We start from the raw sequence: 22,479 nt of genomic DNA, 5'->3' as shown, positions 1-22,479 counted from the left end.
TCCTGCAACTTCCTTCCTTTCCAGTGATTGGCAGTTCACCATAGATTCCAGTCACCTCAGTGTGTCCTGATCGATTGGGTTTGATCCTCAAATTTGTGCTGTTGCAGCAGGCCTTTAGTGTTGCTTCCTATCCTCTCAAGGCATATTGCTGCAGCAGGGAAGGAAGGAATCTGCCTGTCAAGCTAGGACTTATGAATGGGGAGCTGTTATAGGCCTACAGCAGCTGGGAATGCCTCTGGTTGGATTTCTCCTGAGGTCATGTTACTTCGCCTGCTAAAAACGAGCCTGAAAGCCTGTTTGGGTGTGTGGGGGGTGTTGCATCTTTTGCAGGTCCCTTACCACTTGCATGCTGTCCTTGTCCACGAAGGCGAGGCCAACGCTGGCCACTACTGGGCCTACATCTACAACCAACCGCAGAAGACCTGGCTCAGGTATAACGACATCTCTGTGACGGAGGCCTCCTGGGAAGAGGTGGAGAGGGACTCCTTTGGAGGCCTGAAGAACACAAGTGCCTACTGCCTGATGTACATTAACGAAGCGCTCTTCCGTTCTGCTGCAGGTAATGGCACTGAAATGCTTGCCAGAGCAGCTCTTGGCTTGGTCAACAAGAGTTCAACAAGGTGCCTGGTCTCGGTTGGTGGCTTAGGGTCATCTCCTTTGTAGAAAGATCATAGATCAGGAGTCTGCAACCTGTGGCTCTCCAGATGTTCAAGGACTACAATTCCCATCAGCCCCTGCCAATTGGCCATGCTGGCAGGGGGTGATGGGATTTGTAGTCCATGAACATCTAGAGAGCCACAGGTTGCAGACCCCTGCCATAGATCCTTCTACAAAGAATAGATTGTCTAGTGGAGGGTTGGAGAAGAGCTCTGTGATTCTATCTCTTGGATTCACATGATAAGCCTCCACGGCCAAGGTTTGAGGTGCTGTCCAGCCTGCCCAAGTAATTGCAAAGAGCCCTGAGTGCCAATAACCAGAGCACCCGATGACTCCATGGTGACCGTCTCCTTGTTCCCTGATGTCAGAAGCAGGGTGTGAGAGCAGATGAGCACCCTCTGGCTCCTTTTCTTCCCCGTCAGATGAGGACGACGGTGGGCACTTCGAGAGGGAAGCGGAAACTCTGAGGTCAGAACTGCAGCAATACATCCAAGAGAACAACTGGCGGGTTGAGCAGGAAATGGCGGAGTGGGCGGAGCAGCAGTCCTGCAAGATCCCCCAGGTCGAGCCGCTGTCGTCGATTGATTCCCAAGATCTGTCGACAGACTCTACCCAGGGTGAGAGGCACTCATTCCTGGGGTGAGCACTTCCTGCCCTTTCGCTTGAGCTGTGGGCAGCTGGCCAGACACCACCGGGCATGAGCACCTCCTCCCAATGGCTGATGCGCCCGCCTGCCTCTGCCTTCCTGAAAGCCAACAGTAGGCCCCATCTCTTTTTCTTAGATTCATCTTCAACCTCTGAACACGCGGCATGCCCTGCATCCTTCGATCACGCTGTGATCTCTATGGACCAGACCTCTCAAGCCATTGCCAACACAGCTGATGCCTATATGAAGAGCGGAGGGGAGGCAGCTCTCCACAAGGTGTGAACCACCTGCTACCTGTCTCTTCTAATTTCAGCCTTCCTGCTTATCTGTGTCTTTGGTTCCATTCTTTTTTTCCCCCCTTCTCACCCTGCCACAGTCTCCCCTTCTCACCCTGCCACAGTCTGAGGAGGCAGAACCAGCAAAGGAATTCCTGGAAGAAGCCAACCCACCTCCAGCTCAGGCAGAAGAGGAGCAGGATGCGGTGGGGCTGGCACCTGCTGCCCCTGCCCCACCCAGCTCTCAGGTCTCTGAAGTGGAGATCCCCAGTGTGGGCAAGATTCTAGTTAGGTCGGACGCGGATGGCTATAATGAGGAGGTAGGCAGGCGGCAGAGTGCAGCCAGTGCTTCGGCCTGTGTTGTGCAGTGTGTGAAGTGTTCAGGTCTGGCTGCTTTGATGCTTCTGTGTGCTGTGTGAACGGGGTGTCTGGGGTTAGCATCACTGCGCTGTGTGTTAGCATCACTGCACTGCTTGATGCTGCTCTGAACTTCTGCATCCTCTTTCCACATAGGAGCCATTGGTATGGCTTGAAGGCCACTGACCCACAGCACATGGGCACATCACTTACTCATTAGTTGTGTGTAGCAACAGTGCATTGCGCTTCTTGCTTGCCTCATCACAGACCATCTCGTGGTGCATGCGGTCACAGTTCAGTCATAGTCAACGGTGTTCTGGTGGTTTCTAAAATCTGCATTTGTGGAAGCCAAGCATGATGCATTATAGCAGTGATGGCGAACTTATGGCAAGGGTGCCAGAGGGGGCTCTCAGAGCCCTCTGTGGGCATGCACAAACAGAGTTCATCATGTGGGGGGGGGGGGGAATCGCCCCCCCCTACACACAATAATAATATCTAAGGCTTGGCCTGGGCCGGCTGGAGCTTTCGATTATTAGAATTAAACCTAAGACCTAGTTTTGGGGAAGCAGTGTAGGTAACCCTGTTAAAAACTGTTCAACCCCACTGATTTTCATGCGAAGAACTAAAGCGCGAACCTTTATCTGGGAGTAAGCTCGGTTGCTGGCAATGGTGCTTGCTTATGAGTAAACCCTCCTAGGGTCATGATTCATCCCTTCGAAGAGTTGCATGGTTGCTTCAAAGCAAAGCCAACAACTACCACCAAGCTTACTCCCGAGTAATGCACACCTCGGAGCCAACCATTTTTTCTAAATTGAAACCTCTGTATTCAGGTTAAATTGCTGTGTTGGCACTTTGTGATAAATAAGTGGGTTTTGGGTTGCACTTTGGGCACTCGGTCTCAAAAAGGTTTGCCATCACTGCATTATAGGAATGAGTCTCCTCAATAGACCCTGGCTTGTCTGCCTGATCCAGAAAGCTTGTCTTTATACTCGTCTCTCATCAACCGTCTCTCCCCGCTCCCTACCTTTATTCCCTTGCCCCCCCCCCCATCCACCTTTCTCTGTTCTTTGTGGCAGGTGATGCTCAGTCCCGCCATGCAGGGCGTGATCCTGGCTATAGCTAAAGCCCGCCAGGCCTTTGACCGGGATGGGTCTGAAGCAGGGCTCGTTAAGGTACCTTCTGTTCTGAACCCAGGCACGCCCACCTGTTTGTCTCGGAGGGGAAACTTCCAGCGGTTTTGTGCAAGATGCCCACAGCAGATGATTGGCTTGTGCAGAATTTTGTCGGTTTTGGTCATGGGGGGACAATGTCCTGTGATGGGAGGCATCAAGGAGGCAGGAGTTCGGAGGTTTCCTGGAGGGGGAGGCCTCTCAGGTTTTTATACCCTCTGGCCAGAGATCACAAGGTGTTTAGGGTCCACGAAGGATCAGGGTTGACTTCCTTTGGCCCACTCTAATTGGTTTTATCTGGTTTCTGTAAATGGGTTCAGTTTTGTCTTGTCTGGGGAAAGTATCAACCAAGGCGTATAGGTAGAAGCAGAGGCTGCAGTCCTGACAGTGAGGGAGCATTGTTTCCTGCATGAGCAGTTTGAGGGAGATGGTTGTTACAGTGGCCAGAGCTTGGCTCTTGATGGGATTGTTTTCGGCCAGGTCTGTCTTGAGACCTATGTGCTGTGTACCTTGAAGGCAAGTGACAGCCATTTCTTCACGATCAGGTAAGCCAGATCTGATGCCTTTATTGAGACACCTGCACAACTGAATGACTTTTAACTCTTCTACTGTACTTAAATGTCCTTACCGCTGGTGTTTAAATGCTGACGACTCACATGGAGAGATGATTTCTAAGATCATGTAACAGTTGAAAATCTTGCATCAGTTGGATGCCGCGTCTAGACGGAAAGATTCAGAGTTGAGTGCCCTGCTTGTGACATTGGAGTTTATTTGCAACTAAGGCCACTATTTTACGAACTGATCCAGTAAGTGTTGTCAAAGGCTTTCACGGTTGGAATCTCGCAGGGCTCTGCAACCTGCAGCTCTTCAGATGTTCATGGACTACAATTCCTATCAGCCCCTGCCACCATGGCCAATTGGCTGATGGGAATTGTAGTGCATGAACATCTGGAGAGCCGCAGGTTGCAGACCGCTGCACTAGGGTGTTGTCGCTTTTCCGGGTTGTATGACCGTGGAAGAGCTACTGTTTTGCATGCAGGAGGTTCTGGGTTCGGTCCCCAGTGCTGGAAATTGACCTGCTGTCAATCAAATATTTATTTACTGCTTTTCCAGCTTTCCCATCTTGCTGAGGCTCAAAGTGAATTACAAAATGTTAAATACTGCAATAATGTATTACGACAGCCGGGTGAGACTGGATTACAGAATTAGAAAGCGGGCAATAAAACAGAATGATACATATCAAATGTAGTGAAACTAGATTGCAGAGATTAGAAAATAATGTGATAAGAACAAGATACTGCTTTTTTAAAAAAAATGCATTGAAAACTGCCTGTAGATTTTTCCACAGACAGTAAGCTATCACCTTATTGTTTTATGCAAAGGGTCTGTTTCTCAGTGGAAGAGCTTCTGTTTTGCATGCAGGAGGTCCCAGTCCCCAGCATCCCCAGTTAAAAGGACCAGGTGATGTCAGAGACCCTGGAGTAGACAAGATCCAATTGGGCAGGACTGACCTGGGTGGGCCAAGGGTTCTTTTCAGTATAAAACAACTGAGAGCCAGCGTGGTGTAGTGGTTAAGAGCAGGTGGATTCTAATCTAGAGAACCGGGTTTCATTCCCCACTCCTCCACTGAGTGGCAGAGGCTTATCTGGTGAACCAGATGTGTTTCCGCACTCCTACAATACTGCTGGGCGATCTTGGATTAGTCACAGTTCTTCAGAACTCTCTCAGCCCCACCTGCCTCACAAGGGGTCTGTTGTGGGGAAGGAAGGGAAAGGAGTTTGTAGGCCACCTTGAGATTCTTTACAGGAGAGAAAGGTGGGGGTATAAATCCAGACTCTTCTTCTACTCTTCTTCTTTTGTGTGTTTATACCTTCCTGAACTGTTCTTTTTCTGCAGAATGAGAAAAGTGGAGAAGCCCTCTTGATGTCATCAAAGTAGCCATTCCATTGGGTGGGAGCCACACCAGAGCAGCTGTTGGTCTGAATGCTTATAGTGTGACACTTGCAGAAGCTGAACAACTATCATAATGGGGCATATTGAGAAAGACAGTCTCAGAATGTAGCAGTATATCCCTGTATTTGCATTTGGTAATTGACGTAGTGCCATATCTTAAAATTGGTAGTTGACCCTCCCAGAGTAACATGCCAATTACTGATATATGTATTGTCGAAGGGTTTCACGGCCGGAATCACTGGGGTGCTGTGTGGTTTCCGGGCTGTATGGCCGTGTTCTAGCAGCATTCTCTCCTGACATTTCGCCTGTATCTGTGGCTGGCATCTTCAGAGGATCCAGCCACAGATGCAGGCGAAACGTCAGGAGAGAATGCTGCTAGAACACGGCCATACAGCCCGGAAACCACACAGCACCCCTACTGATATATGTGTTTTTTTTTAAAGCCTTCTGGTAGCACAGGATGGTGGAGTGGGAGCCATGTGAAACTAAGGCAAAAAATGACACTAATGTTGGTGGAACCTGCAAAGACGCATACTTTCCCCTCCACAGAGCATGAGAAGGCATTGTGGCAGTAATCTTTCCCAAACGATTATACAAAACCAGGTTTAGGGAGGATCACAAAAGTTGGGGGGGGGGGGAATTGCAGAAAGTGGAATACTAGGGTGCAGTATCATTGATGGTGCTTCGTTTCAGACCCAAACCGGACCAAAACCTCCCTGTGGCAAACTACTTCAGTCAGGCCTTATAGGGTTGTGATTCATGTGTGTCTTTGAGCTGAAGGACATATTACCAAAGAGTGGCTGAGTCAATAATTGTAGACCCATTTCTTGCCTTTGCTAGGCATTCCATGAAGAATATTCCCGACTGTATCTGCTCTCCAGAGAGACTCCCACTCCACAGAGTGACCCTCGGCTTCAACATGTTCTAGTTTACCTCTTGCAGAACAATGCTCCCAAGCGAGTGGTGGAGCGGACTCTTCTGGAGCAGTTTGCAGACAAAAACCTCAGCTTCGATGAAAGGTTTGTTCATCCCAGATCTCTGAAGGGTGCAGCAGCAGCAGCCTCACAGGGTCATGTATAAGTGTAGAGTGTGGTTGGAGGGGGGGAGGTCTCTTGTAGCTCTTTCCCATGAGGCTTGTTTAGATTTTTGTTTGGGCTTAATTTTGACAGCTAAAATTAAAGAGGCAGGAGTCCGAAGGGCTGATCTGTAAGGTGAAGCTGCTAAAATGTTTTAACAAACACTCCTGCCATGTTTCCTGGCAACAGCAAAGCGTAGTTGTCTTGCATTACACGTTGTAAAGTCAAGATGCTACAGTGCTTGGAACTCATGGGCAGAACAAGTTAAGCATCTAAATGTTTGCCTGATTTAAAAGAGTTTTTGTTTTGTTTTGGTTCGGGTTTTTTGCTGTCCAGTTGCAGGTGGCTTATGGTCACCTTGTAGTGTTTTCACAGCAAGAGATGAAGAGAGATAGTTTGCCATTGCCTGCCTCTGCCTAGCACCCTGGAGTTCCTTGGTGGTCTCCCATTCAAGTACAGGCTACAACTGATTCTGCTTACCTTCTGAGAACTCAGGCTAGCTGGGCTGTCTAAGTCAGGACAGGTCCCTGGCTGTGTCCTCCGGTCATTTGTTTCTGTATTCCCCCTCCTCCACTTTTTTGTCCTGTGCACAGATCGATTAGCATTATGAAAGTTGCACGAGCCAAGCTGAAAGACATGGGTCCTGAGGACATCGACATGGACGAGTACAAGGTAGACATCCTGCTGGCCCTGGGCGCCTGCTCTGTGGCTTGGTTTTTAGATGTTGATATGTTGAAACTGCATCTGGGGTTTTGCTGTTCTGATTAACATAACAACGGACGCTGCTGCTGCTGCTACTGGGACTGACTGGCCTCACTGTGAGGGGTTGGGATCTCTGCCCATTTTTGGGAAATAAAAGAACCTCTGGGGGCGATGGATCCATTTTGACTTGTGCGTGCACATGCTTTCTCCACTCCACATCCAGAGCACAACTGCAGAACGCGAGGGAACGTGAGCCCTCTTCCTCCTCCCAAGTCATCTGCTTTCTGTCTGCAGTGCAGGCATGTTGGATGGGAGCAGTTGTCTGTTTTGCATGCTGCTTGGCCTACCTGTCCTTCAAGGTGAGGCTAAGCTTGGGCAGATCGTCCAGCCTGGTCAGCTAAAAACAGTGGCTGGGATAAATGGCCGCTGATTCCGCCCCTCTCATTGCCCTGTTCACTGGCTGTGCACCTGACCATCTGCCAGCCCCCTTCCAGAATTTGACCACTTTCAGGTTTTGACCACTGGGGTGTGATGCCAGACGCCCCTTATTATTAATTATTAACTATTTATTGTAGGATGCTGCTGCTATAGTTTTAAGGTTTTGTATTTTTAACTGGGGTTATTCGATTTGTTTTATAATGCTTGTTGTTGTTTTGATGTACACTGCCCTGAGCCCTTCAGGGGTAGGGAGGTTTATCAAATCGAATAAATAAATTAATAATAATAATAATAATAATAATAATAATAATAATAATAATAATAATAATAATAATAATAATAATAATAATAATAATAATAATAATAATAGAAATAATAGAAGAAGAAGCAGTGGCTGTGCCAAAAATAATCGTCTTGAAGTGAGGGCGAGTTCTGCATTGTCCGAAAGCATAAGAAAAGCAGCCCGATGAGGAGCCAGCAGTGGGGGGCAGGTGGTGAGAAGACAAGCATCGTTGTTCTTTTTGACCGGTTGCTGTTTTTGGACAGAAATGGCACGAGGACTACAGTTTGTTTCGCAAGGTGTCTGTTTACCTGCTGACGGGCTTGGAGCTGTACCAGAATGAAAAGTAAGAGGGTGTGAACCTGTTTCCAAATGGGGGTGCTGAAGATGTTCAGGAGCAACAGAGAGCTTAGGCTGTTGGGCTTAGAGGGTGTATAGAGTACTGGACGTGTGTCTTCAGTCTGGCAACCAGACTAGAGGAGTTGGGGGGCAAAGGGGTGGTGCATATGACCGGCTGTCTGGGTGCTAGAAAAAATGATGTTCATACAAGCAGCAGCAACTCTTTAGAACTGACACTCTCTCCCTCTGTCTGTAAGGTATTGTGAGTCCCTGACCTACCTAGTGTATGCTTATGAGAGCAATACGACCCTGCTGAGGAAGGGACCCAACAGAGGAGTGGATGAAGCTTTGATTGCTCTCTACAGAAGGAAGTGTCTCTTGGTTGGTATTAATGGCCGTCTTTTGCCCTGCCTTGCTCTGCTCCCCTCTTCCTGGGCAGGCTGTCAGCTTCTGGCTTCTGCCTACATTTGTTTCCCCTTCTTTGCATCAAACTTGTGTGTCTTGGCCCATTCCAATGTGATCTGACAGTTGCATGAAGATGGGACTTTCCCCTGCTAATGGTTTTAAAAATACCTGTAGAAATGTCACCCACCTAATCCAATGTGTCTGCTGGTCCCTTCACTCCATTTTTTTAAAGAAACAAGATGAATCAGTTTTTATTGCTTTGTGAATATCATGGCTTTATGAAGGTTGTATCCTATTCTGCTCAGCCAATGGCACCAGCTTCCTTTAACATGAGAGCTAGGATGTGTGCATCATTTTTACTTGGATTTTTAGCCTTTTCCATCTTACAGATTCAGAATACATAGAATAAATATGGTTTATTCTATGGCGTAGCAGCAGTGACGTAGGAGGTTAAGAGCTCGTGTATCTAATCTGGAGGAACCGGGTTTGATTCCCAGCTCTGCCGCCTGAGCTGTGGAGGCTTATCTGGGGAATTCAGATTAGCCTGTGCACTCCCACACATGCCAGCTGGGTGACCTTGGGCTAGTCACAGCTTCTCGGAGCTCTCTCAGCCCCACCTACCTCACAGGGTGTTTGTTGTGAGGGGGGAAAGGCAAGGAGATTGTCAGCCCCTTTGAGTCTCCTGCAGGAGAGAAAGGGGGGATATAAATCCAAACTCTTCTTCTTCTTTTAAAGAGGTGGCCATGCCTGTTCGGGGAAGTTGGATGACCAAATCTCTGCCCCAAAGTTCAGTGTTTGTGCAAGAGCATTGCAGAGTGTCACAAACAACATGCTACTGTTTCTCGTCTTGTTTTCCTTCAGAGGTTGAACGATGCTGCGGCAACGCTTTTTGAAAGCTGCAACGAAGTGTATGTGGCCGAGGGCGTGAACCACTTGAACGAGCTGATCATCCCATGCATGCACCTCATCACAAGCAACGACATCTCTCGGGATGACCTGGATGCCATTGAGATCATGAGAAGCCGTTGGTGTTCCTACCTGGGAAAAGATATGGACGGTGGGGAGCCTCTCTGTTCCTGAGCCAGCGTGGTGTAGTGGTTAAGAGCAGGGGGATTCTAACCTGGAGAACCGAGTTTGATTCCCTACTCCTCCACCTGAGTTCCAGAGGCTTATCTGGTGAACCAGATGTGTTCCTGCACTCCTGCATTCCTGCCGGGTGGCTTTGGGCTAGTCCAGGGGTAGGGATCCAGGCTCTCAGATGTAGCCAGGGACCAGCAGCTCTCCATCCAGAACTGGTCACCGTATTCTGGCATGGCCAATTGGGCCATGCTGGTAGGGGGGCTTCGATGGGAATTGTAGTTCCTGAACATCTGGAGAGCCGCAGGTTCCCTACCCCTGGGCTAGTCACAGTTCTTTGGGGAATCTCTCAGCCCCACCCACCTCACCAGGTGTCTGTTGTGGAGAGAGGAAGGGAAAGGAGCTTGTCAGCCACTTTTGAGTCTCCTTACAGGAGAGGAAGTGGGGGTATAAATCCAAGCTCTAAATGGCCTGGGACCCTCCTATCTTCGGGGCTGCTTCTCCCGATATGAACCCCGTTGCCCCTTCAGTCTCTGTCGTAAGGGCCTGCTGTGGGTGGCTGGTCTATAAGCAGCCTGTTCGTCCCCACTGTGCCAAAGGCCTCCTCAGTGGCTGCCCTTGGCCTCTGGAGCCAGCTCCTTGTGGAGGTTCATACCTTGCAGGATCTGTTAAGGTTTCGTAGGGCACGCAGGATTATCTTGTTTGGTGCAGCATTTAATTAGCCAAGGGAATTGGCTGTCAGGATTTGTTCCAGAGCTGACGACCAGTTGAATGTCAATTGGAATCTGCTTTATTGTATTTGTTTGTATTTATCAGTTTTATTATCTGTTCAATTTTGATCCTGTGGTGTGGACTGCCATGAGGTCCCTGTTGAGGATAGAGTGCAGGTTATAAAATACTTAAAATGATAGTACTCCAGCTATGACGCACGCGGCCTTTGATTTGTAACTTATCAGGAGAACCGGAGGGGTGGAGGAGGCGGTTTTATGAGCTGTTGTCTTTGTAACTTTGGATTTAAAACATGAGTGACGAAAGGGAACCTCAGTAATCGGAGGCTCCAAATGCCACTTCTGGGAGGCAGCCTCCGGGGAACTTCTTGTCCGCTGTGCCCTGGGGGTTTTTTGCCCTTTGTCCGAGGCACCTTGTTGGCTGCTGTGTGAAGCCAATTCCAAGGCTAAATGGAGGGCTGATCTAATTTAGCAGGGCTGCTGTTTTGTTGTCGAGTGTGTGTGTGTTGTAAATAGAGCTGATGCATGCTGCTCACTTTATCCAGCAGAGGCTGAATAGCATCAGGCGAAGAGAGTTGGTGAACCCTCCCTCAGTGTTAAAGCGCTGTGAACTCACAGCATGTCTCACAACACCTTAAGAACATAAGAACTAGCCTGCTGGATCAGACCAGAGTCCATCTAGTCCAGCATTCTGCTACTCGCAGTGGCCCACCAGGTGCCTTTGGGAGCTCACATGCAGGATGTGAAAGCAATGGCCTTCTGCGGCTGTTGCTCCCTTTTTCACACCTTCTCTCTCTAATGTCAGCTGTTAAAGGTTGTGTGTTGTGTGTCTGCTGCTTGCGCTTCAGAGGTGCGGGTCTCATCCAGTGATCAAAGCACAGGCTTTGAAGCTTGTTAGTTCAGAATTTTTTTTCTCTCTCTCTCTTTTTAATTTGTCCCTTTTCTCCCTTTTCAGAGGACTTGCAGTTGAAGCTGAGCGAGCTGCTGCCCCGTCTGCTGGACTGCTCTTCAGAGGGAGTCATTCTGAAGGAGCCGCCCAAGATCCGTCCCAACTCGCCCTACGACCTCTGCAGCCGATTTGCAGCCGTGATGGAGTCCATCCACAGGGCCTCCACTGTGACAGTCAGCTAAACTGCAGGCTCATACTGTATGGAGCGTTGGAGGCTACAGATCCCCCACATCTGGAGCTCACCTACTCCCCATTTTCAGGATTGTGTAGGGAGGGAAGAGACGACGCCTGTTGGGACAACCGACATCTGGGTTGAACAGAAAACTCGCCTGGGAAAGGGCTGAGAAGACTATGGTGCTGCTGCTTTTAAATGTGCACTCAGTGAGGGCATGCACCAGTATTTCACAGCATGTCCTTGCCTAGAATACTGTTTGCCTTTTTTTATTCCTGCAAGAACCTGCAAGTTTCAAATGAAATACTGCACACCCTACACATGATCTCCCCAATTTCTATTTCAGTTGTACATGATGTTCATCATAAGTAAAGTACTTACTCCCTTTAGGAATTCCACACACACACACTCCACTTCATTTCAGTGAACTTGGCACACGCACTGGTTGGCTTTGCATGCACCGTTCGCATATGACAGGTAACCAGTGAACCCTGCGTGCAGATGGGCCCGTGCATGCCGTGTGGCCATTGTCAGTGAGGAATGGGGATAAGTGCTCTACTCATGCCTTGCATACATGCTCCATGAGATCAGAGCAGGATCTGGTTCCCTTATTTTCTGCAAAAGTCATGGAATGGGATGTATGTTCACATTTCTTTTTCAGTGGGTTCAAACACTGTAGATTGTGGACAGAAGTTCTGCCAGTGTTTCCTCTGACAGAACTTGGGCATCAGGGAGAAGGAACCGGCAGCCTCTGTTGTGAGCAATGTTTGTTTAAACCCGATGCACTCCATCCAGCACAGCGGTGGCTTTTGCCCCAGGTGAAATGTGGACGGTGCCAAGATTGTGCGCGGGCAGGAGCATTGAAGTCATTCCAGTGCTTGGGTTGAGGTGGAAACCACTGCTCGGAGGGGGGAAAAAACCTGACACCTCAAAATATTTCCTTCCATGTCAGTCACGGCATTTAATGACTAGGGTAGCATCTGAGACACACTGTGTATTGCAGTCCAGTATGAAACCTTCTCTTTTAACAGTGTGCACTTTCTGAAGCACAGCATCTTCCAGTCTGTTTTTAAATGGCCTTTGTTTTATTGGAATTCTGATGACAAATCAGGGTGTAAATGGGAGTATTTGTATTTGATGAGCCTTTTCAATAATTAAAGTGCAATAATATTTTGCCCTATTTAAACACTGAAGTAGTTTGCTTTGATACTTTTAAAATCTGAACCTAGGTGTTGAGAGGTGGGGTGGGGGGACTTGATCCAAACTCTTTGTATCATAAAGATCGCCAGCCAGATTTCTGTTCAAAAGCATTCGGCATGGCCTACCTGTTGTTGTGGCAGGGGGAAGTCAATTTATGGTGACCCTGTAGGGCAAAGGTCTTCAAACTATGGCCCTCCAGATGTTCAGGAACTACAATTCCCATTAGCCTCTGCCAGCATGGCCAAGTAGCAGGGCTGATGGGAATTGTATTTCCTGAAAATCTGGAGGGCCATAGTTTGAAGACCCCTGCTGTAGGGTTTCCAGGGCAAGAGAGGAAGAGGTGGTTTGCCATTGCGTTGCAGCCCCGGACTTACTTGGAGGTCTCACATTCAGGTACTAGCCAAGGCTGATCCTGCTTTTGAGATCTGAACAGATCAGGCTAGCCTGGTGCATCCAGATGAGGGCACCTGTGACTTTTGTGCTTGAGAAGATGGGCTTCATGTTTGTGCTGGTGGTCTTCCCATCTCTGGGGGTGATGAGCCAGTGTGTGGAGGACAGCCCTGTGCTATACTTGCTGCAGTGTTACTGGAGCAGTGAGCATTTGGGGGCCAACATTGTTTGTCTGTCTCAGGACACTTTTGGCAGTCCTCCTTGGGTATTGCTGTGGCCAACCAGAAGTGAAAAGTGGGATCTTAGTGCTCTGATTTTGCTTCGGGTGTATGACCGAGGAAACTCTCATGCTGTGTTTTGCACCAGTGGATTTAGAATTCATACTTGGGAGAAAACGTAGCAGAACCTCCGCCCTAAAATAATAGAGCGTCTGGGTGTCATAAGATTAAGTGTATGATCCAACCTTTCCTGGAAATCTGTCCAAGGAAAGTATTTGCATGTGCTGTTGATGAGCTTAGATTTTTAAAAAAAGCTTTATGATAATGTTTCCTCCTGGCTGTACTTTCTCAGTGTTTAAAAACAGAATTGTTCATCCTCTTGGCAGCTGTTTGGGGGAAAACAATAGGATGTCCTCTCAATTGCTATTTGAGACAATTGTACCGACTGAGTGGCGGTGGTCAGAAGAAAAGACCCCTCTGTGTCGCTGTGATTGCAAACTGCGGGAGGTCTGTCGTCTGCTTAGTCAGGCTTAGAACTTTGACACTTAATGGCAAGCCTCAGGCTGCTTCCACAGTAGGCTGCTTTTGCATTCATCTTTGTCTGCAAAGGACTGTATGTAGAATTGAAACTGGTGCTCCACAAGGCACTTAATGTTAGATTCGCCATTAAAACCCAGCCACAACTATCCTCCTGGGCAGAACTTTGTAGCATGAAATGGGACCTTTGTTTACTTCTGAGTAAACAGAAGTTTCCCTTTTATTCCTTTTCTAAGGAAACAGTTTATTTCCTGTTCTATCGGTGGCCCCATGCACCATTCTTAGATCTATTAGTTATCAGCCTGGTGCCCTGTTTGCAGAGCGGAGGGGGGTTGAGGGGAATTCAGAACTGATTTTCACTTTGTGGGTGAAACTGTTGCTCGCTTCTGAATTTTATTAAATGTAATGATCAGGTTTGCATTCCTAATGAAAAGCAGTTCTTAATTCTTTGCAGGTGGTGAGGGGTTAATTGTAAACATGCTAAAATTAATATCTGGAATTTGTTAACTTGTAATAAGACTATCTGGCTGTTAAATTTTTCCTTACAGGGTCACATCATTGTATCAAACATTTGATCCCAAATTAACTTGAAATGCATTCAGATACTCACAAATCCTGGTTGGTTTGCTTCTCCACAGCAGTCCTCCTCCTAACTCTGTTGCTAAGTGGTTGCAGTAGATGATTGTGTGTGAATTCAAATGTAACCACAAACCCGGCGGAGCAAGCTGTGGTTGTTAAGCTAATTACAAATATAGCTTCAAACCTCAATTTGGTATCGGCCAACAAATCCTACTCTGTTGACTGGCATGCATCAAAACTTCACACCTAACTGGGATTTTATGAAATCTTTGGTGTATCGTGATGTCTGAATGCAGCCCAAGAGAAGGAATGGCAGCAGTCCCAGATGGAGTTAATCAATTTTTATTTTTGCATCTCTTAATTGCTGCCAGCAAGTCTGAAGCAACAAGTTTTGATCCATGTCTAGTGAAAAGCAAACATAGCAGCATTCCATTTTTTTTCTAAGTACTTAATCACCCTTTAAGCTCTCACAATACCTGCTGAATTTGATACCTGGCTGTAGACAATGGCTCCAACCTTACATCAGCCCCAAATCACATCTGAAATTCTTTGCAGTGCATAGCCATGCCCTCTTGCCATTACTGATTTGTACGGTAGGAATGAAAAGTTTCCGGTCTTCCAGAAAGGTTTGCATACACTGGCATACATCTGTTCTGCTAACGGTGAACATCAATCACCCTATCATATTGCTCTTTGACACAATGACTCTTTCTCTCAGGCTCACTTTTGGGTGCTGCAGGCAGTCTTGTTAACGGTTGAAAATGCGACAGAATAGTGCCGTCTTCTTGCTTCAGGGCACAGATTTCCAAACAAAGTGTCTCTTTTCAAAAGAGTCAAAAGGATTCAGAAGCACAGCTCCGTCTGAGTTAAATAGAAACCGTTCTCACAGCCTCAAATGTTTGTGGAGAATCCACTGTTCCCACAGTACGCAGAGCTCAGATGACAAGATCGGCATTTTTGGTTGCTTTATACTGGTGGCGGTTTGGCAGCATGAGTGGCTTTGGTGCCACCAGCCAAGGGTAGGTTTCTAACAGCTGGGGTGGCTCGTGGGTCTCCTGCATGCAGGTGGAACCGATGAAAAGGAGGCCACCTACTATAAGGAAAAACCCAGCAAACCAACCCAAGAACAAAGCATCGCCAAATTCCCACCTTGGAACAATATCAGGCACTGTTTCATCCCAGAATTCCTGTACAGTGTTGTAGGCAATCCAGGAGACTGGAATCAGGGTGATTACTCCAGAGAGGCAGAAGAAGGCTCCCCCAGCCACCCCGAGGCGTTTTTTCAGTTCAATATTTTTGTTCTTTGTCTTCACACAGTTCAACCCGCAAAGACAGAGGAAGAATGCGATAAATCCCAGACCGTTGGCAGCAATCATTAAAAACCTGGCTAGTCTTAATACCGGGGGCAAGTCCAGCAGGGAGTCGTAGGGCTTACACTCCAGGGGGCCCTCGTCTTGAATGACACAAGCAAGCCAAAGGCCCACGTTCCATTCTTCAAGCTCGTTTAACTCCAAGTTCAGCTTCTTCCAGAACGGCACCATGGTCGTCGCACAAGAGGAGACCCACCCAAAGAAGGCGAGAAAGATTCCCCCCAGCTGAACTTTGCTGCTGGGAGAAAACGCCATACTCCTGGAGCTTTGTGAGGGGTCAACTGGCAGCCAGCTTTGCCAAGAAGCGCTCTGCGGCAGCCCCTTTAGGGAAGCATGAATGTCCTGCAGGTGCAGATGAAGTTGCTTTGATTTGGCGCTCGCTTTCACAGGAGAAGTGCAAGGGAGGAGTCAAAGCTAATAACATTAATTCCTGGGCGTGGCCAGAATTCTTTTTCATGTCATGGTAGTGTTGCTTTCCTTTGGAAATTGCAAAGCCCGGCACAGCTGGAAATCCTTTGTGTGCACAAAGGGCACTAGTTTCTGGGCTCACCAAATTGGAGCAGTTGGCTCACCCTTTTTCAGTACATGACTGGGCATGAATGTAGCAGATGTAGAAACTTCTGAAATGAGTCCACTAAACCACAGCACAGATTATATGTTTTGTGTAAGTTACATAACGTACTTGAACATGTAGTGTGAAACTCCGATATGTTAGGTGATGGTGATTGTTCTCTGTCTCTGGCCACACTGGTCCCCTTCCGTCCAGTGCTGGATAACGGAATTGGGTTTTTTCCCCCTCCAAATGCTTCCCCATGCCTTTCTGTCTTAGCAAGTAGACCTTTTTAACCAGTGTATAACTCATTCTTTTTAATTCCAGTTTCATTCTAGGCAGCTGAAGCACTGAATAGTCCAGAAGCTCAGATCCTCTGTAATGAACTAGGAAACAGTAGTCCTTGTGGAAGGAGACAAACAAACATGGATGAAAAATTAGATGAAGGGACAGCGCAAACAAATGCACAGAAAGAGAGGAAAACTGTAGGGTGAGTTGCAGTTGCCAAAATCTGAGGCTGTGGTGTGTAACATCCTGAGAAGCCCTGGAGTCCATCCAGACCCTTTCCCCCAAAGACCAGCTGGTAGCTGCCTAAGAAAATGCTCACTCTCATAATTCTGCTCTCAGTCAGGTCCCTTTATCCATACTTTGTCAGCCTCCGCTCAGATCCCAGGGCTGGATTTTATCAGTTCCCAAAGGCTTCCCAATGGCTGGCTGTTTGCCAGGGGCTATATTATCCAGGTGGCCCAGAGAAGGTAGTCGCACCTGCTGTTGTTGCTCAAGTGTCCAGGCGGTCGTTTAAACATCATAGGGGATGTGCCCACTTTGTTCAAGGTGTGGCTGGCAAAGGCAGAGGACAGCTTGTACAATTGGTGTAATGCGTGGGTCGATGCCACCCTCTCAAGCAACCTTTGGAGCTTGGAGGTAAATAATGAATGTGAGAGTGTTTCCCAGGTGGGCAGCAGACAGTTTCTATCAGAGGCCACCATCCACCCCTGTTAAGTCTTCCTGCTTTTACTTGGGGTCAGATGGTGGGGAATGTCATTTGGAGAGGAGACGTCTGAGGGGGGATATGATTGAAGTCTATAAAATTATGCATGGGGTAGAAAATGTTGACAGAAATTTTTCTCTCTTTCTCACAATACTAGAACCAGGGGGCATTCATTGAAAATGCTGGGGGGAAGAATTAGGACTAATAAAAGGAAACACTTCTTCACGCAACGTGTGAGTGGTGTTTGGAATATGCTGCCACAGGAGGTGGTTATGGCCCCTCACCTGGATAGCTTTAAAAGGGGCTTGGACAGATTTATGGAGAAGTCGATCTATGGCTACCAATCTTGATCTGCCTTGATCTCAGATTGCAAATGCCTTAGCAGACCAGGTGCTCAGGAGCAGCAGCAGCAGAAGGCCACTGCTTTCAATTCCTGCAAGTGAATTCCCAAAGGCACCTGGTGGCCACTGCGAGTAGCAGAGTGCTGGACTAGATGGACTCTGGTCTGATCCAGCAGGCTAGTTCTTATGTTCTTATGTTCTTAATGTATGAAGATCACAAAGGTAAATTGTGTCATAAGCATTACAGAATTTGTTTTCTCAAAAGGCAGAGCCCCCCCCCTTCCCCCCCCCCGCCCCCGCCCTGCTTGTGTTCTTTTTTTGGTGTGCCAAAAACCAGTATCATTGGTTATTTGGTATGCCTGCACTTCTCCCCAATGGAGAGAACATAGCTTTTCCTCCTCCATTTTATCCTCACAACAACCCAGTGAGGTTGGCTAGGCTGAGAGTGTGACTACTAGCCCAAGGCCACCTAGGGGCACAAGTAGGAATTCAAGCCTGGTCATCTGACACTTTAACCATTAGCTCACACGGGCTGCCCTCCCACAAATACAGAAAGGAGAAATGTTTCTTTGCCCCTCCAAGTTAGCATTGCTGCAGAACTTCCTGGATGGGTCTCAGTGGTCCCTTTATATCCCACCGCCCCTGATCCTCCCATGTATAAACTTGCCAAGAAGAAGACAAACTTTTGAGTGTGACTCCCCCTGCAAGCAGTTTGCTTCCTGATTAAGTGGGATCCCAGCTGGCCCATCTCTGCCTCTCTCCGATCTGCCTCTGGACTCTGTCTTGCGATACATGAAGAAACCAGAAAATGGGTGAATCCTTCTGAGCCACATTCTTATGTTCACGGATGAAGCTGCCTTCTACTGAGTCAAGCCCCCAGTTATTCTAGCTCTGCATTTTCGGCTCTTGACAGGTAGCGGCTCTCCAGAGTTTCCTGGGTAGGTCTTTCCCCGTCACCTGTTACCTGATCCCTTTACCTGGAGAAGCACGAAATCCTTTCATTAGAAATCCTTGAGTTTGTACCTTTGGCATGCAAAGCAGGTGTTCTACTTAGGGTGTCAGCCTAATGCCTCACACCTGCCCAGTGTGCTTGCCAATCCTTTAGCACAGGAGATGAAGCCAAAGTCCTGATCTGGTAGTTTCAGAGGGGTGTTCAGGCAAAGGCATCAAAGAACCGGGTTGTCAGCCTCCAAGTGGCTCTTGGAGATATCCTGCTATGTTGTTTGACCTCCAGATCACTTTCACTGGCAAAAATGGCTGCTCTGGAGGGTGAACGATAGTGCATTATACTCTGAGTTCCCTCCCCTCTCCTTCCCAAGCCCTCCCCCACCTCAGACTTCACCTTCAGAATCTCCAGGTATTTCCCAACCCCAGAACCTGCAACTCTGTCTATTGCATTTGTAACCAGTTGTTGAACCGAGTGGGCAGGGCTTAGGATCTTCAAATGCCCAGGCAATTTGCAGCTCAGCTGCAGTGAGATAAGGGGGGGGTTAGCTGTTTGACAGAGCTTAAAACCTCAGACAAATAACTCTGAAATCTATTGTCGAAGATGCCAGCCACAGATGCAGGTGAAACATCAGGAGAGAATGCTGCTAGAACACGGCCATACAGCCCGGAAACCACACAGCACCCCAATTCTGAAATGGCCCTGGGAGATTTAAAAAAAACAGACCACTTTCTTGGTGACCTGGGGGTTATCAGTTTACAAACCAAGGGAAGCAAAATCTGTGTTTTGGTCCTTCAAATCAAGAACTCCTGTAGCCTCAGATGGCTACAAATTGTAGAGCTTGGATGTATCAGCTCAGAAATCCCAGTTTCTGTGTCCTTTTTCTAACTTGTGAAAACTGAAAACAGGAGTATTTTATTTTTCTGCCCCATTTTGTTCCCTTGCAATGAATTTTTTGACAAATCCATGGAGTTCTTTAACATTCTTTTTACTGTTTGTTATTTATAGTCTATCATCACACATAGAGAGCCGGTACAATCACAAAAATGGGATTTTCAGTAGCCAATGCATTAAAATATTAGAAGTTTAGAACCAGCAGAAAGAACTAAAGCATTGCATAAGAGGAAGAAGCGTTTGGATTTATAGCTCCCCTTTCTTTCCTGTTAGGAGACTCAAGGTGGCTTACAAACTCCTTTCCCTTCCTCTCCTCACAACAGACACCTTGTGAGGTAGGTGGGGCTGAGAGAGAGCTGTGACTAGCCCAAGGTCACCCAGCAGCAATATAGGAGTGTGGAAACACATCTGGTTCAGCAGATAAGCCTCTGCCACTCAGGTGGAGAAGTGGGTAATCAAACCCCATTCTCCAGATTAGAATCCCGCTGCTCTTAACCACTCCACCACACTGGCTCTCCTAAGTATTCACATGGCACATAAAAATTACATAAATGACATAAATGGGATTCAACCTACAAAAAGCTATTATACACAGCAGTATAGACCACAGTCCTTAATCATTTATCCAAACAAGTCTGTAAAACCATTTTGTGCAGTGCAGCCCTATGTGCAGAGAAGCCCTTTTCAATAGTTCAGTTTTGCATTTGCAGAATGCCAGGAGGGTGGGAGCTTCCGTGGCCCCCTCGGGCTGGCCATTCCACAAGGCAGAAGCAGCACGTGGGTGCGTAGTGGTTGATTTTGTCCATTTGGAGGTTGGCATCTGCAGTAGCCCCTGCTGACTTGAGCAAAGTTGCAGTAGCACAGTGGTGGCGAACCTTTGGCACTCCAGATGTTATGGACTACAATTCCCATCAGCCCCTGCCAGCATGGCCAATTGGCCATGCTGGCAGGGGCTGATGGGAATTGTAGTCCATAACATCTGGAGTGCCAAAGGTTCGCCACCAACGGCTGTAGGCAGGGGGGTGTCCCACAAATAAGAGGGGCCTGCGCAGTGAAGGGCTTTGGATGGGTCAGTCCTGGCCCTAAACTGGGCTGACAACAGGCAGTGGGTCATCTGAAGAAGAGAGCAATGCACATGTCTCGTCTCACTCCCTTCAGCAGCCAAGCCCTGCCGTTCTGGACCAGTTGGGAGTTTCCAAGCTGATTTTTGAGGGGAGACCAATTTCTTGGTAGAAGCGTGAAAGAAGGAAACAGATCAGGAACTCTGCAACAAACATGAAAAAAAAACCTCACAGGGACAAAGGGAAAAGGACCTCTTTGTACATCCCTACTTCAGTTCACCTGAATTCTGGCAGCAGCGCCGTCTAATGGCTTAAAGGCTCCTATGTGTATTAATAAACCTCGAGCTGTTTAAAAGCCAGGCTAAGTGGCTATTTATAAAGCAAAGGTTAACCTTTGCTATTTTTACATCCCCCTGCATGGAGCTCAGTTAAAATGCTGCCTGCCGCTTTCCCCAGCCACTGTCCGCTGTCTGCGCTTTGATATTGCAACACCTGTTGAGCCCTTAAAGCCCTTCAAGGTTTACACCAAGCCATCCAGCTCTCCTGGCTAGGTGGGGGATTTTGCACCACTCCGGAATGCTGACAGGGGTTTGGGCGTACTCTTTTGTACATGGGATTCTGTCGTTTTCTAGCAATAAAAGGGGCTCTTCTGTGGACAGAGATGAGCAGCTCCAGTGGCCATTGTTAGGGATGAGGAAATCCCTGGGCAACGGAAATCCCAATTAGAGCTGGGAAATCCCCTTCCAGTCCCTGCCCAGAAGGCAAGCATGTGTGCTACCGGACAGCTTTAATGTGGGGTCTTCAAAGGGTCACTGTAGAATTCTGGTGGGCCAACATGCCATATGGGGGAGGCCAGACTCAATTACTGCTCAAGGAAGGAAAGGCCATGGGTGTCATTAATTCTTTCTTGGGCTATTTTTAGGACTGGGAAATTCCCGGAAATGTTGGGGGCAGGGCCTAGGGAGAGGAGGGTTTGGTTAGAGGGGCGACTGCAACAGAATACAAAGCCATAGCAGTCCACCCTCCAAAGCAGCCCTGTTCTCCAGGATATCCAATCTCTGTAGTTTGGTGATCAGTTGTAATTCTGGAAAAACTCCAGGCCTCACCTGGAGGTTGGTAATCATAGTTGTTTTGACACTAGGCCTTGCAGAAGAGGGTTGGGTGCTGTTTTTCTCAAGGCATCCTATTGGCTGAGAGAGAGGTCAACAGTAGGGGGGGGGGAGAGGGTGGGCTGCAGGGCTAGAACATACCAGGGCCAAGGGTTAATTTGTTCCTTCCATTTTCAGTCTTGGAGAGGGCTATTTGGGTCACCAACCCCCTTCCTTTATTTTTTTGTGCCTTTTCTAGACAGGTGACAACATTTCACCTTTTTCCTGCACGCCGGTGCTACATTCTAGTTGCCATTGCTGATCTTGTTCAGTCTTTTCTGCAAATGTTTCCCAGGATGCGGGCTGTTTGAGGGCTGGCCCAACCCCCTGGTGGAGGAGAGTTGAGGAGGAGGTCTCAACCTGGAGACCCTCACGAAAAAAACAATTAGTCCCAATATTGGTCTCATTAATGACACCAGGGCCCTGCAGGACCTAGTCGGACGGTTCCACCAGGCATATGGTTGAGGCAGCAACTGTCATCTATTCTAGCTTCCATCCACCACTAGGAGGAACTTTTCTCTCCAATCCTTGACGGAATTCTTGAGCTCATTCATAGAGTCTGCCGTCTGGATTTCAAACTGAGTTATTGTTTTAAGGGGTAATAGTTATTGTATAGGGCAGTGATGGCGAACCTTTTTGAGACCGAGTGCCCAAATTGCAACCCAAACCCCACTTATTTATCGCAAAGTGCCAACATGGCAATTTAACCTGAATGCTGAGGTTTTAGTTTAGAAAAAAACGGTTGGCTGCTTCTTCCTCCGTCCCACCCGCTTGAGCAGGGGGCAGCCTGCTGTAGCCTCCAGCAAGTCCAGTGCGCACCGCTCTGTGCCTCCCTAGCATCTCTGCCTCCTCGGCGCGCCCCCCCCCCCCCTCGGGCAGCAGCCACCTGGAGCACGGGCACCAGGCCCACCAGCCGAGTCCTCCCTGCTCACCGCAGTGCTTGCACGTCGTGCTCAGTGGCCTCGGCCAGCCTAGATGTGTGTGTGTGTGGGAGGGTGATTTTCTGCCTCCCATATAATGAACTCTGTGTG

At 48.1% G+C, this 22,479-nt stretch overlaps 2 protein-coding genes across 10 annotated transcripts in view; one reads left to right on the top strand and one right to left on the bottom strand.

Moving 5' to 3' along the window:
* USP28 (ubiquitin specific peptidase 28) overlaps nucleotides 1–12,411 on the top strand; it is a 42,075-nt gene extending 29,664 nt beyond the window's left edge. For 3 of the 9 annotated variants that reach the window (XM_048512989.1, XM_048512988.1, XM_048512995.1), the window contains 11 exons: nucleotides 331–559; nucleotides 1,080–1,274; nucleotides 1,440–1,579; nucleotides 1,680–1,898; nucleotides 3,012–3,107; nucleotides 5,898–6,076; nucleotides 6,727–6,805; nucleotides 7,820–7,899; nucleotides 8,150–8,273; nucleotides 9,159–9,354; nucleotides 11,058–12,411. In XM_048512989.1, the coding sequence (XP_048368946.1) occupies nucleotides 331–559; nucleotides 1,080–1,274; nucleotides 1,440–1,579; nucleotides 1,680–1,898; nucleotides 3,012–3,107; nucleotides 5,898–6,076; nucleotides 6,727–6,805; nucleotides 7,820–7,899; nucleotides 8,150–8,273; nucleotides 9,159–9,354; nucleotides 11,058–11,233 (1,713 nt within the window). In that variant the 3' untranslated portion in view covers nucleotides 11,234–12,411. Of the gene's footprint in view, nucleotides 1–330; nucleotides 560–1,079; nucleotides 1,275–1,439; nucleotides 1,580–1,679; nucleotides 1,899–3,011; nucleotides 3,108–5,897; nucleotides 6,077–6,726; nucleotides 6,806–7,058; nucleotides 7,173–7,819; nucleotides 7,900–8,149; nucleotides 8,274–9,158; nucleotides 9,355–11,057 lie in introns of those variants that run through there. The other 6 variants (XM_048512996.1, XM_048512990.1, XM_048512997.1 and 3 more) reach the window with 4 other exon arrangements.
* Nucleotides 12,412–14,473: 2,062 nt separating this feature from the next.
* Nucleotides 14,474–15,834, bottom strand: CLDN25 (claudin 25). The gene has a single exon (XM_048513157.1). The coding sequence runs from the start codon at nucleotides 15,770–15,772 to the stop codon at nucleotides 15,083–15,085; it is 690 nt and encodes a 229-aa protein (XP_048369114.1). The 5' UTR covers nucleotides 15,773–15,834; the 3' UTR covers nucleotides 14,474–15,082.
* Nucleotides 15,835–22,479: the final 6,645 nt, after the last annotated feature.

The sequence above is a fragment of the Sphaerodactylus townsendi genome, linkage group LG12 (assembly GCF_021028975.2).
Source record: "Sphaerodactylus townsendi isolate TG3544 linkage group LG12, MPM_Stown_v2.3, whole genome shotgun sequence".
Classification (NCBI taxonomy): domain Eukaryota; kingdom Metazoa; phylum Chordata; class Lepidosauria; order Squamata; family Sphaerodactylidae; genus Sphaerodactylus; species Sphaerodactylus townsendi.
Note: the sequence above shows the minus strand (reverse complement) of the source record. Positions and strands in the feature narration are given on the sequence as shown.